General features: G+C 39.4%; 1 protein-coding gene across 1 annotated transcript in view; it reads right to left on the reverse strand.

The window, feature by feature from the left end:
• Nucleotides 1–2,044: 2,044 nt before the first annotated feature.
• ITGAV (integrin subunit alpha V) overlaps nucleotides 2,045–14,930 on the reverse strand; it is a 44,892-nt gene continuing 32,006 nt past the window's right edge. Inside the window, exons 20-30 of the mRNA XM_057383438.1 lie at nucleotides 14,430–14,577; nucleotides 14,011–14,103; nucleotides 12,894–12,973; nucleotides 11,024–11,104; nucleotides 10,257–10,362; nucleotides 9,404–9,562; nucleotides 8,438–8,551; nucleotides 8,058–8,171; nucleotides 7,857–7,964; nucleotides 6,726–6,848; nucleotides 2,045–6,371 (exon numbers count right to left, since the gene is read on the reverse strand). Of these exons, the coding sequence (XP_057239421.1) occupies nucleotides 6,276–6,371; nucleotides 6,726–6,848; nucleotides 7,857–7,964; nucleotides 8,058–8,171; nucleotides 8,438–8,551; nucleotides 9,404–9,562; nucleotides 10,257–10,362; nucleotides 11,024–11,104; nucleotides 12,894–12,973; nucleotides 14,011–14,103; nucleotides 14,430–14,577 (1,222 nt within the window). The 3' untranslated portion in view covers nucleotides 2,045–6,275. The remainder of the gene's footprint in view (nucleotides 6,372–6,725; nucleotides 6,849–7,856; nucleotides 7,965–8,057; nucleotides 8,172–8,437; nucleotides 8,552–9,403; nucleotides 9,563–10,256; nucleotides 10,363–11,023; nucleotides 11,105–12,893; nucleotides 12,974–14,010; nucleotides 14,104–14,429; nucleotides 14,578–14,930) is intronic.

Here is a 14,930-nt window from a genome sequence, read left to right on the forward strand (position 1 = left end):
CTGTCTTGAAAATGGCTCCAAAAGGGGATTAACACATGTGGAAGCTAATTACCTGAACTACATTTAGAGAAATTACTAAGAAAAAAAAATGGAGTACACAATAACAACCATTTCAGCAAAACTACAATCACAACTAGGATTATGTCCTCTTAAACAAATTTTCTCTGAAGAGATGAAAGCTGGTAGTAATTTATTTCAACTAGCTGAATATTTCCTGCAGAAATTGTGTCCAGTGGTAACTCCTGCAGTTTTTAAAGGTTGCTACACACTCTTCAAACTGCAAACAAATAACACAGAAATGTCACTGTGGGTACATCCTGCAAAACTCCCTCCAAAGCAGCACGACACAGGCCTGGTGAAATTGCAAACATGGCTAAGAGGGTGTTTCACTGTCAATATTCTTTTGCCTCTCACATTTGCAAGGTTGGTTTGGTGCTTTTGTGTTCTCAGTGTGTCCTGTTTGTTGGCCAAACCCAGCACCAAAATCTCAGCAGGTTTTTAGGGAGATGCAGTGGAACAGATTAATTGTGGAGCACCCTGTGAGAAGATGGGGGACTGACAGGAATAATCCTAATTCTTTATGGACAGCAGACAATGAATTGATGGAGAGTTCATACAGATACTAACATTCATTTCTCACTGTGTTCTATCAATGCAACACAYATACATATGCCTTTATCAGAGAAAATGTAATGCTAATGATACAACAAGAAAAAAACCCTCCAGCTCTCAGAGAATTTTCCTAACCAAAGGACAAGATTTCACCATTTTCTTACAGTGGAATGACAGCTATAAATCTAAAATATTTACTTCTGAAATAAAATATTTCAGGAATTTCTGCTGAGAATCAGTTTGCTGGCGACAGAATATAGTTTATGACTAGATCCTCTTCCTTGTTTGTGATTAGAAGTTGTTTTGGCTCAAGTTAAACTGTGCTGCTTGAGCTGAGAATGTACAAGCTGTGTAAATGTGACCTTTATATTTAGCAGGTAATTGTGGAGTACAGAGATATACTGTGAAATATTTTCTGGTGAATTAAATGCATTGTAAAAAATACACCTAAGTATGAAATGAATTCAACAGAATTCTTGTTGATTAAGAGGTATTTTATTCCAAAATTCTAAATATCAGAATCAAATCAATACTTACATTTTTCGGTTGAACCAATCATAGTATTTTGAAATTTTATATATACATAGAAAAATACAACCTAATAAAAACCCTCATATTTGCATTCAGATGACAAGAATGAGTAGAAAAGCAAACCATAGCTTTATCAGCTATATATTTCATATCAGTACAAAATTACTGTGCCACAATACCCACTTTTTTGCACAATTTATAATTTAATACAAAATAAGGTGACTTCAAATGTATATTGCCCTCCTTAAATGTACTGAAGACCTTTGAAACAAGTTCATAGCAACTGAAAATATTCCCATTTCCGCTGCAAGTATTTACTACACTACAAAGAAACACAAAATGCAGCACTCTTGTTAGTATGTTAATTTTCTGCTTGTGCAAATAATGCTCTACCGATTTAATGCACGAGCAAACACCGAAAAAAAAAAAAGACCAAAAAACTCCATTACGAAGAAATAAAATGTTACATTTTCAGCATACTTGTATTATAGCAAATACAGGTTTCCTTCATGGGCTAGAAAAGCAAAACCTGTACAAGTTTTTTTTGCAAATGCAAATGCTACATTAAATCTTCCATTACTTTGCAAAAGCCAAGGGTCAAGTTATCCAACTTCACCGCAGCATATCTGGAGGGGGTGGTTGTGTGGAAGGTTAGATTCCTGTGCTGTGTTGAAGTTGCACACACTGGAAACAAACAGGAACAGTAGCAGTACTACACATTCAAAGCCATCTTTGTACAGTCTCTACTCCAATTTTGGACCTGAAGAAGGCGGCAGCAGGTGGAAATCTGGAGTTAGGAGTGGATACACTGCAGAATGTACATCAGGACTCACCCAATGTGGGTGATCAGAGGCTTCCTGCACCTTTCCTTCACCACCTCCGCTGATCACACCGGTTCTGTTCGTGTCCTCACAAACAGGGACCAGCTCAGCAAACAGCACATCCCTCCCTGGGCTGGCAGAAATGGGCAGGGAACCAGAGCACACCAGCTTTCATTGCACTCGGGGCTGAAGATTCACTAGCACCGAGTTGAGACCCCAACAGGGCACCGACAGCTCTGCTCATCTCACAAACAAAAAAAAATCATCTCTTTGCTCTAAGGCTCATCTGGGCTCTGCCACTGCCTTTTTTTTTCTGCATTTCCATTTTTCTTTCACTCTTCTTTTTTTTTGTTTTGTTTTTTTCCCCTCATTAGCAGCCAGCAGCATCAAACACAAAGAATCATATTCAAAGGGTCACGTTAGCCTGGACCAAAGACAAAAACTGCCTCGATTTTCTCCAGGGTAAATGCTGCTCTGTGGCTGTTTGGGACACAGGAGAAAGTACTGCTGGGCTCTGCCAGGGTAACCAACAGCAAACACAAATGCTAYCAACATCTAAGTGCAGCATGATTCCTTCAAATCACCAACAGCACGCTGATCAGAGCTGCTGAAGTATTTTCAAAATACCCTTTAAGACTATTTAAGCATGGACACAAGCTTAGAGACAACAAAGTATTTAAAACCTTTGCTTGTAATGAATGTTTTATAAAGAAAGAGCACGTGTAGTAAAATTCCTAAAGTTTCCACAAGCGTTATGTGAAGTAACGATCAATGTGTAAATCAAAATTTAAAACAGGAAAAAACCTGATACTAGGCAAACATTGTTGGCAAATATTTCCTTAAAGATTTCAAATTATGTTCACAAATATAGCCCATATTTGACTTTACAATCATGTTTATACAAAAGCTATTTCCACAATTTCATGGTTTCTTGAAAGAAATGTAAACCTATAAATTAGGTTCCTCAGTTTACATTTTCTAATATTTTCAAATATAGTAATAGATAATATGCATTTTTTAATATAAATCACTTTTACATATTGATCATGAGATGCTGCAGTAATTGCAAACCAGAGTACTTAGGTAATTTCATATTTCATTATAAAATATATAGCTCTTTTAAAATGTTTTCATTGCCTAAATAATTACACAACCGTTGGTTTTATATTCATTAAAAATAAGCTCCTGAAACATARCTCTCAAAAGAAGACTAGTTCTCTGTTACTATGCTTGTATTTTTAAAATGCTTCCAGTGTGCATCTTATGCACATCAATTTTGACTCGAAGGCAYTAATTTCATTCCAAAATGCAGCTTTTAAAATTTCTTTAAAAGCTTTAACATCATTCTACAGTATTTGCTGTAAGAATACATTAATGCCTGTAAGTCATTTCATATGAAATTCAACCTGACACAAGTACATACATAGCCTGGAATCTTATTGCTGAATATAGAACATGCTATCAGAAGTTTCCTGCACCCCCATTCAGGAAAATTTCCAGTTTGGAACCTCCCTGAAACATAAGTGTCACTGAATTTGAGGAGTTACATCTATGCTCACTGAGTAACCTGTATGCTCCATTTGCACATGCTACTGTGGTCTTTTCAACCAAACTACAAGTTAGTGGATGTGGGAGAAGCAAAYACTTGATTTTGTTCTCCAGCAGAATGCAAGAAATCCAAATCACTTAAATAAGTCCTAATTTATGCCACTTCGAAAACGGAAGATACTTTCCATAGCTACAGTAGTTGTACCAATAAAATGTACCTTCTTATCCTGAAAATTAGCAAAATGAGAGCTTCCAGTTGCCACAGTAAAATWCAGATGCAGCCAGCACTGACATTAGCAATGCTGTGGTATCCCATCCATGTGAGTAGGAGGGATCCTGACCATATTTTTTTTATTTTTTTTTAAATACTCTATTTCATCTCCTAACAACGCCTACACATGCAAGTAGTCTAATAAATTTCAAGTCACCATGGTGTGTACATGTAAGGAAAGCACACATGTAAGAATTAGAGCTATTATCTGTCTGACAGTCTCTTAAACTTCTTACCCTACCAAGGTTAAGGCTGGGTAAAACCAATCTCCTTGCACATAGATAATCAGCTGACAGAGTGTGTGAGCCACAAGCCCGTGTGAGTAACTGAAGTGCTGTCCTCTCAAAGTCACATTTTGAGGCCACCATCCATGCCTGATTCCCATTTCTCTACCACAGTGCCAGCAACAAAATTAAAAGATAAAAATGAAACATCGGCCACACTGAAGACCAGGAACATTATGGAAGCAGAATTATGCCCTCTCCCTTTCATGTAAACTAATTTTGTCTAAGCAAGCTGTCCAAGCCATCCCCATGTAAATGGATAAATATGTAAACCTATCTGGTGAATGCACCCCCAGACTCTGTGCTGTCTCCCTTAGGGACTGGRAATGCCATCATGGATCAGTGAGTAACAATGGACTTGACAACAGCCAATGGTGGATTTCAAATCTCTGAAAAGGTGCAGAAATAAGAGTTCTGCTCATCTCAGAAAATTCTGGGTTTTGTGGGGACTGCTGTATTATGGGGGAGAYGCAGCTATGAGCAAAAACCCCAAGRTACAAAACCAAACCAGAGCTTGTCTGCATAGAAATCTCATTGGTGTAAGTACAGTGGAAGTCTTCCTTTGTGTACCTGGCTGCACAGAGGGAGTTTATAACGAAATTTATTCCCTTTTTGGAAAAGAGAATAATCACATCTCACAGAAGGAACCTCAGTCACAGTTTAAGAACTGTGGGATCTGTGCACGCAGTCACCTGYGGCTGCAAGCTGAACATCCTCCGGATCCACAGCTCCTTCTCTACTGAAACATGTAGACAATGCTCCTGTGCTCTTTAATACGTGGAAGAAGCTTCATTTTACTATACCATTGGTGAGGGAAATAAGCTAAGACTGGTGTAAAYCCATGCCTTTAAACCCCTGACAACAATGACAGAAAATACTTAGTGTCTTTTCTGGTAACGAAATGTATTGAACGTAATGAAATGTCTTGTGCAATGAAATGTCTCGTGCAACGAAACATGCAGTGACTGAAGCAATGAATGAATCAAACTAAACAAGMCAATGAAACAATGAATGAGGGAAGCCAAACAAATCAGCCTTTACTTTTCAAACCCTTTTGCAKTGCCAGCTCCTCTCTGCTTCTTTTGCCTCACTGTTCTCGGAGGGCAGGAGGTGAGGGAGGTGTGAGTGTGGCTGAAGCAATGCAGATCCATGGATGTGGCTGGCAGACAGCCCAGTTTAAACAGCCTCTGTGTCACTGCATCCTGCACCTGGGCATGGGCAACCAGAAAATACGAGCATTGACAGCTACAGAACCCCAGGAAAACTGCCACGGAGTGCTCCCTTCAGTGTTTTGCCAGAAATGGAAATAAAATCCAAATAAAGTACAGCCTTCGTTTCAAACCCTGTGGAGGTTTGACTTGTGGACATCAAGGGTTTTCTCAGAAATGTCTGTTGGCAGCCACAGCTCATGTTGTCCCTGGCACACAAATGCTGCCAAGAATTCTGTGGAACACCTGGATCCCACTCTGTGGCAATACAGAGTCTCGGGATCTCACCCTGAACCATCTCCCTAAGTCCCACAAAAAGTACATCAGCCCCAAATTTCTACCACTCACTTTGTGTTTGAAGGCTCAATCCCTGCGGGGTGAGACCCAGAACAGAATTGGTAATGCCTAGAGGGAAACCACAAGACAGGTGACAGAGCAGGCAGGGGAATGGGCGTGCAGAGCGTTGTCAGATGGGAATGACCCCACTGAACAATTCCTATTTCTTGAGCAGGAGAAAAAATTCAKCATCAGAGATAATGGGTCAAAGAACATTCTTCAGTATTGTAAAACAAGCTACATTCATTTTTTTTTTGTGCAACTGACTTTCAAGAGCTAGGCGGTGAAATGTAGTGTACTCCAACAAAAACCAACCGAAAGGAAAGGTGTAATCCAACAAGCACCTCTGGAAACTGCTGGCTCCAAGAGCAAATGCAGGATCTGCGTGGTGAATCGTGGAGAATCAGTACCTGAACTGGCAAAGATGATGTTCCCTGGATCCCAGTCAGCAAAATCCCACAATCTGGCTCCAGTTTGTCACGTTGGTCGCGGGTATCAACAGTGTTARCGCAGAGAGAAGGATTTCAGTGTTGCCCTTGCTTTGCACAGACCAGCAGCTCTGCACTCTGCTCAGGAGTGTTTGTGCACTGAGGGGGAAGCCAATGTTTGTAWCCAAGATGTAGGCAAGTGTGCATTTCAGAGTGTCTGACAGAYAAAACTCTGCTTAAGCTTCTGATGTCCCTTCCCCGTTCTCGTGTGGTTGCAGCTGCTCTCGTTCCTGCTCTTCCTGAGGTGGCCTCACACGCTTGAAAAAGCCCATCTGTGGTTTGGAAAACAATTAACAAATTCCACTGTGATTCACAAAACACACACTTCCTTTCTCTTTCCTAATTGATCAGATCTTAGCTGATTAAGCTGCCTTTTCACTCCTACTCTCTYTTCCCTCCAAAGACAGTAAATATAAGCTGAAAATGAAACTGAGTTCAACACAATCAGAGCCATGCTCTTTTATTCAGATTTTTCCTGACAAAGCTCAAAAGCTTTGTCCAAAAACCTAACTATTCAGATGATTAGGGGACTGAGGTATTTCTGCAAAGTGCTGGTACTCCAAGAACTAAATCATCACTAGCAGAGAGAAGTGAACAATCCAAAAAGCCCCAACCACAGTACTCACCCTGTACATGACAAACACCAGCAGAGCCAGGAGCAGTAACCCTGCGAGCACAGCGAGAATTATAACCCACACTGGCACTGGCATGGGCTGTGGCTGAATGCCCCAGGTAATATTTGTAGTAACCTAAGAGAAAAACACAATAAATCACACTTTGCACACAGGGACACGCTGAGCTCATTCATGAATCTTGCATTTAAATCTTGTATACCTTGATCCTATTGTGATTATAAGATTAATCCAGTATAAATTACTTTTTTTTCTCCAGTGTGAGTTAAAGGCCATAGATTATTGGTGACATAAAGACTTCACTGACCCAAATTTAACAGGATTTTAAAATTACATGAAAASAGGGGCTGGGGTTTGTTTTGCTTGTGTTTGCCATCAGTGATAACGTGACAACATGTCTTCTGTAATTCTTGATGATTTTCAACAAAACTGTAAGAATCTGGAAATATTTTGGAATTAGAGAAAAATAATTSATGGGTTTTCCTTTTTTATTTTTTCCTTACAAGGCAGTACTCTTTGAAACAAAAAAATCAACACCACATGACTTAGGAGAGAAAAGAACCCAGTTAATAACAGGGATTAGAAACCATATTAAAAATAAGKCAATCACAATCCTTTTCTATCTTTTCTTTAAGATCTTTTAATCCTATAAAGCTCACCAAAAATTTTCAATTTGCCAGCTCAAACAAGTGGCCTGTGTCTTCCTTTCTGTTTGCCCCATCTCCTTTCCTTTTGAAACCCCCTGGGGCACAGGTGGTCTTTTTGTTCCTCACTCACTCATAGTAGTTCATACAATATAATCAAAATTCATTAAGTGCTACTGCAGTTGGAAAAAAATTTCAAGAAAAAATTTTCTCTAGCAACAATGGCATTAACAGGAATATTAGGATTGTTCACCTTTTTTTTTTTTTTCATTTTCAGTTAAGTCTTGCAAGATGCAAATATTCTCAGCTCTACTCTGCTTTACCCTCAATTGTATGTGAAGAAGATATATGAATCAAACAGATGATAAAATTAAAATTAGACCAAGTTGTAAAAATGCTACTCAACAAAAACAATTTGTTTCTTTGCACTAATTTTGAAGTGATTGTATTTGGTAACTCAAGCTGGATGTAAATGACTTACTACTGTGGAATTGTGAATATCTTCAAAGGAAAGGTTCTTGTAAGGGAACTCAATAACACTGAAAGAAGCAGATGATTTCAGGGAGTAGGAATGGTTCTGGTTTTCTTTCTGCATAAGAAAAACAAAGTTAGAATTGCATGTGGGTACAAAAATCACTCTCAATGTTTCAGAAGCAGCAGCAGGATATTCACAGCCACTCACATTCATGAAAGTTTGGGTCCAAAGGCGTGATTTTAAATACAATATTGCACTCTTTCCCCTTTCCAGGTGGCCAACTTGACAGACAATCTTTAAACAGTCAGCAGTTCCACAGCCCTGTGTATAAAAATAGAAAGGATATTCCAAATATGAAAATGTTTGAAAAGTTATTACCTCCCTTGGCAAAGCACCATAAAKCATTAAGACATAAAACAACCTCCAGAATTGGACAATTACTTAGAGTTTGCAGCTACAAAGACGGTGATATGGCAACATGTTTGTTTCTTATYACAAATGGAAAGGATAAGCCTTCCTTGAATTAGTCTGTAAGGATTTGTAAGAGCACAGAACTGCATTGTCAGCCCCTCAAAGTGGGATCTTACCAAGGTCTGCACGTCCCCCTCCACGGCTGCCAAATCCCTCCGGCTGACGCGGTGGCCACGGTGATCCTCCCTGCCAAGAGTCTCATTCCTGTCATCATCCTTGGAAGCAGAAATCTGGGACAYGCCAAGGGAACCCAAACAGTGATTTAGACAACTGCAGACCTCACRGTTAAGGTCAAGAAAATAGCAAACTGCAGGTTTCTCTTTTTCTAGCCCAGCTGTTCTTCGGACTCTGGTTGGAAATACATTACTGCAAATTGTATAGAGGAAGCACAGAAACTTTGCATTGATATATTCACTGAAGTTGCTTTCCCATTATCAAGGATACACAAATATTCTGTGTTGTTCTGAATATCTTCCCTCAGTCATTTTGCTTAAATTCTTCTAGAACTAACACACTGATTTTTAATTGCTTGTTCTAAACTGTCCTAGAATTCAGCTCTCTACACTCAATTAAATTTGGTGTTTCTATGTGTAGTCCAACCTAGGAAAAAGAAGTTTCTTCTGCTCTGTAAATCCCTTGTTTTGCTGGCAGTGATAGCTAACCGTTATTGCCCTTTGTGACCTTTGAAGGTAGCAATATGAAAAATAACACCCAGAAAATTTAGCTAGACATCCCAGAAGCATCTGGCATGTTTTACTGTGTGGCTGCATTCATTATAATTCCATTGCTTTGGACTTGGAACTCGTATAGAACAGCCTTGAAGTTAAAAAAAAAAAAGGGAAGAAAACCCCACAAGAAAAAGAAACAAAGACAGACTGATCTTTGGATTGACAGTTCTGAGCTGTTGTTTATTTACCTTTTATTTGGCCTGCATTGTACATTGACATGTACTGTGGAACAGGGCAGACTTATTTGCCAGCCACMGATGAAAAACCATCTCAGTTCTTCATTTTCTCAGGGGTTTGGCTATTTTGAGTGTTTACAAAACAACCACACGTCATTGCACTGAAAGTCCTGCTTACCTTAATTTTCAGAGGGTTGATTTCCATGTCAGAGGTGCAGTTCATGGGCCCATCAATCTCATACTGAACGATGTACAGCAGGGTGTTGTTTTTGTATTTGTAAGGCCACTGCAGAGTCATCATCACCTTGCTGAATGCACTCGGGCCATTGTTCCTCAGCTGATCATGAACACAAAGTTTACAGATGTAAAAAAAAGCAATATTTTCTCTGTTAATGTGCATATAGTTATCTAATATTTGAGCCAGAAATGTGAAACAGCTGMTACTCCTACCCCCAACCACTTATGGCAACAGCCTCAAAACTTTACCTAACAGTGGGAAAACTTTTAACTATTATTATTCACACAGCTCTGAATAATAACAATTATTATTATTTATTATTAATTCTTAATTATTAATAATTATAATTAACAATTACATTTTGCTTAACTAAACAATCTAGATTAAATCTGCRGCCATTCTTTTAAGGAAATTTTAAATACTTAAACTTTTTCATGGCAAAAGGCTTGAGAATAGTGATTCAGAATAGATAGAACACAGTAATTTACAGCCATAAGCCATTTTCTGAGTTCAAATTACTTCAAATGTTTTATCTAGATTTCCAAAGGCTAGAAAATAAAATAAGTGTAGTTTTGTAGGYAATCAGCCTATTCTATTGGGCCACCCCTGTTACACTARTTGCAGGCATTCCAACTCWTTTGGATRGAAMAAKTAWTGGCAATAAAAYCTCTTCTTACATGCAAGACAAAATAAAAGAAAAAAAATCATGGTTTACTCCAGAGAACAGCTACACCAAAACATTTCTTTAATTTATCACAGAACTGTGCCACTGAAATCATCAGTAATTCCACACCTCATAGATATGCTGAACCAGAGGCCCAATATCATCTTCTGTTTCGGGATGCTCCTTGGGCTGCCAGTTTGCAATAGGAAGGAAWATGTGATCAGGGGATGACACCCTAAACAGCAGAGCAAAGGGGTTGTTATTAGCATGAAACAATAATTGTAATYCTCTAGAACATCAACATGCTTAAAATACGACCTCCAGCTTTTCATCCTCTACATAAAACCTGAAGTGGTTTGAACATTAAATGTTCTGTTCTGTTCTCTCCACTAAAGGATGACCCTTGTATGTAGAAACATTTTGGGTTTCATCCTACTACATCTAGAAAACCATTTATAGAAATTAGAGACAGTGTGAAAAACTTTGATAATGAGAAATGTTGATGATATAGAACCCCATGACCATGACTGAGGAAGGTGAGGGAAGAGCAAACTTAAATCCCATAGGATTTTCAGATGAAACCCCAGTCAGTTTGTGGAGGAGGAAAGTGACAGAGAGAAATGTAAAGCTGCCAACATGAGGGGTGATTTTTTTTCTTATAAAGAAAAAAAAATCTCTAGTAATGGAGGACCAAGATTCCTTCTTGGAATTAATTTTGTAATTATTTAGAATTATTTAGGATCTGAAAGTGCAAAGGCTGGCTAGAGAGAGCCACATTGTCTTTATGATTAAAAATTCCCTAAGCCCTCCTGAAAACTTGTGCAGACCTGAAAGGAAGTTCAGTGAACATAAAGAAGAAAACATGCAAAGCTCATTATTAAAATAGTGTTGCTTACCCTCTGATTTCAACAGCTGCTAAAATAGCAAGGTCAGCCTGATAATATGCTACTGGGCTCGTATTGTCATACAGGTTGGAACTGCAGAGAAAATAAGAGGAAAATGCTTCAATGAAATGAGCAAGGTATTTAATTAAAAAAACCTCCACACTTTCAATTGTAAGTAACATCATAACACGACTCCTGAGCCACTGTAGGAAAGCACAATTGCTAAAGGTGCAGATTGCAGCAAGTTCTCACCCAAATGCATGGAAATCCCACCCTGTGCACAGTCTGAGGGCTCCCCAGCAGGAAGAGGTCGATGAAGGACACAAAGTTAATGCTGACTCAGTTCTRCATCCTCCATGTAGGAAAACAGAGCACACTCCCCACTCCAGGTGGGGCTGGGAACAGAACCTCATCTCCTTAGACATGTCTGATTGTTCTGTCTCCCTAACCAAGCAATTTCCTTTACAAAGAATCTTCTAATTATTCTTCATTGCTGCTGTAGCCAACAAAGACGTGCAGCAGCGTTTTCCCCCTGAGCTGTAAATACCTCACTCTTTCAGAGCCTGGACTTGCTGTGCTGGGAGCTGAGCCAGCTTTGCAAATGCAGCTTGGTGAGTTTAAGACAAGCAGTGTGATCCTAAAACCCCTTCCAGATAACACCCTGCTAATGCCTGTCACTGTAAACTGTGATTACAGTGTTCCACTGCACCACTGTTCTTCCATCCACAACTCATGCAAGGAATTTGCTTCCATAAAAAGCCCAAAATGCTACAGGAACTTCCCTTCTCTTCCATCAGGAGAGAAACATGACTTGAGCAGCCTCAGTTTCTGATGCAGTGACAGCAGTAGGTGGCTGCTGTTAACCTAAGGAAGGGCACAGACACCCCAGAGMAGATCCCTTTCTCCAAAATACAGGAATCACATCCCACTGGCACGAATCACATCACTGTGTCATCACTGGCACACCTTACAGCTGATGGARAACGGGGGGAAACTGAACAGACAGCAATGGGAGAGCAAAGAAACATTGAACACTGCTAAAACATTGGATCAGCATGGCAAACCACTCTATCACTAAAATAGAATGGCAGCTTTAAAGTTTTCTAACTCTTGGAGATGAAAAATGCATGTGTGGATGAGATTAATTTATTCACTGCATTAAAAGAAATAAAGTACTTAAATAGAAAAACAAAGGAAAAAAAAAAAGGGGGGAAAGAAAGAAAAAAAAAAGAAAAAATAGGGAAAATAAAGAAAAAAACCTTTTGGTCCATCACAGGGAAAAAATACAACAGCTGTGTTTGCACTGTCCATTAGGCAGCATAAAACTGTACTGGGTAAAGATACTCCTCAYGATCACATCTCCTAGCCTTAAACATCATCTTCAGAAGGTATAAATTCACAATTATATTTCATGTTTATATGATGGTGCTGTGCTCATCTGATAATTCACAGGAACGCCACTTAATTCCTTCCATTAAATTTTCAGGCTCTTTCAGGTTGGCTGCTGTGATGGTTCACTGCATGTTGCTTCTGCTCAGATCCCYCCAAGCATTGCCTGCCCTGAAAGACTCTCTTCCCCTAAATACGTAAAATTCTGGCTTTACATCTCAAGGAATCCAGAGTTCAAACATCAATTTTAAAAGAGGACTATAAACCCAAAGTTATACTGTGGCACTACACAAGAGCATGARCAGTAACAATGTATAGATATATTCTTGCATTTTCCCCTCTGTTTTAGGAAACCTAATTCATTTTGTTTATTTTTCAAGCAATTCCGAAGCAAAGACAAGAGAATTAGGCCAGAGTGATACTGTGCAGCTCACAGTCTATTTAYTGTGCATGTCTTATCCCAGGTGATGTGCACGTTCATGGATTTCCATACCTTCGGATTTGCAAGTCAAACTTGACAGARGTGTCCATCTCAGACTGCTGGTGCACGCTGAAACGCAGGCCAGCCAAGAGCTGGGGGAAAAACAAGCACTGGGCTTCAGTGGAGACTCAATAAAACATACAATAAAAGCTTCTTGATGCTTTTACACTACAACAAAACTGCTTGGGACTCGTGGGCATGAGAGAACACAGAAACAACAAATTCAACCTGTGCAGCTGACCCAGGCTGGAAATGAACCACCCTCTCTTTGCCTTACAGCCCAGGCATCACTGCCATAAAATACAAAATAAGGATCACAGCATGCTCYCCACCCTTACTTCAGCCATCTCTACACATATCAGCCTCCCCAGGTGTTAAAAAAAGTACTGTAATCTAAAGAGCATTAAAAATTCAAAATCAGTTCCCAAGATTTGGTCACAACCAATTCCTATTTGCTTTAACATCATTCCTGATGCATGACAGTTCAGCTGTCATTCCTGAACATGCAGTTCAGCTTATGCACTTCAAAAGACTTGGGAAACAGCATTTATTTATCTATACAAGATGGCTCTTGGAAGAAAAACATCATGAAATTGTTATAATTGTGACTGATTTTCACATCATTTTGTCAGAAAATAAGACTTTTTATGTCATATCATCTTAAAATCTTTTTGGTCCCACTAATGATTTTTTAATCCTTCCTATTTCAGCTACATTTGGTGGATTTGTAGRGGTCTCAGCTAGACAAACTCTCTCTCGTTCTTCATGAAAATAGTCAGAAAAGAGATGAACTAAGAGAAAAAAAGTGTTATGAGCTGGCTCGATTAAATCCTAGAAAATGCATATCAGATAAATATAAAAAAAGAGGGACCAGAGTCCATTAATTCCACTATTTAATGGAGGGCTCATTTTGAATTGCATCATAAAACTCACAGACACTCCTCTCAGCCTTTAATTTAGCTGAAAAGTTTAAACCAACCACTGCTGTACTAACCAAACATGCAGGCAGCTAAAGGTCAGCTAGAWCTAATCTTAAATTCCTATGAGAACACTTCCTGCCCAAACACTCCTGTGACTGAGGGAAATGCCAGCTGCCCTCCTGGGTGAGCTGCCAGACACCAAACCTTACCTTAGTCCCTGCTTTCATGGGATTTCCCAGGTCACAAACCACCATGCGAGTCTGATTCTCTGTTTTAAAAGCACACGAYAGTCTGGCTAAAGCCTGCAAGAAACCAGAAACAAACATTGAGGAATGCCATTCTTGACAACTGAACACCTGGAGAGAAATTCTAGAAATGCTGCATTCATTTTAACATCATTTCTCAGCCATAACACAGTTGAGCACTAAAATCAAATAAAATCAGAGTATGGAATTGAGACCGATGTTTGCGATTCAAGACAGATCTCAAGGTTACCAAAAAGAGAGGCTTGGAAGAATCTGATCATTTTTTTCTCATTTTCTCTAAGATTGAAATAATAGAAACCACCACAACTTTCCCCAGCAGTGCCTGGGATGTGACTCCTCAGGGACAAGAGCTGGAATTTTACCTCGTTGTTGCGAACAACCCCGATGAAATCTGCTTGGGGTGGAACAACCACAAAGAGTTCTGCTTCGTAGGCTCCCTCCCCCTGGTTCTGAGCGCTGACAATGAGGGTCAGGGGATTGTCATCACCAATGTAGATCTGCTTCTGATCACTGCAAAAAAAAAAACCAGTGTAAAAATGAGCTCTGAGTTCAGGTTTTTAAGTGCACTGAAGCTGCTGAACTTAGAGAAAGAAGCTGCTGAAATATCACAAAGATATTGGAGAAATCTGGAGGCAGCACCTTTGCTTCAGGAGTGTCAGGAGAGCTCTRAGCTGCTTTGAAATAACTCCCACATCTCCAACCACGAATGGAGCAAGTATTACACACTATGCTGTGAGAATGTGTTCTATAAACTGCACTACAAACCACAAAAATACAGACACCTTTTTGTCACAAGGAACAACTGTGAACAGCTAAATCCCTGTGTGCACTTTGAATTACAGACTCTATTTGCAGAGGTGCAA

The sequence above is a fragment of the Malurus melanocephalus genome, unplaced genomic scaffold (genome assembly GCF_030028575.1).
Source record: "Malurus melanocephalus ecotype Western Australia unplaced genomic scaffold, MMel_1.1 scaffold_632, whole genome shotgun sequence".
NCBI lineage: Eukaryota > Metazoa > Chordata > Aves > Passeriformes > Maluridae > Malurus > Malurus melanocephalus.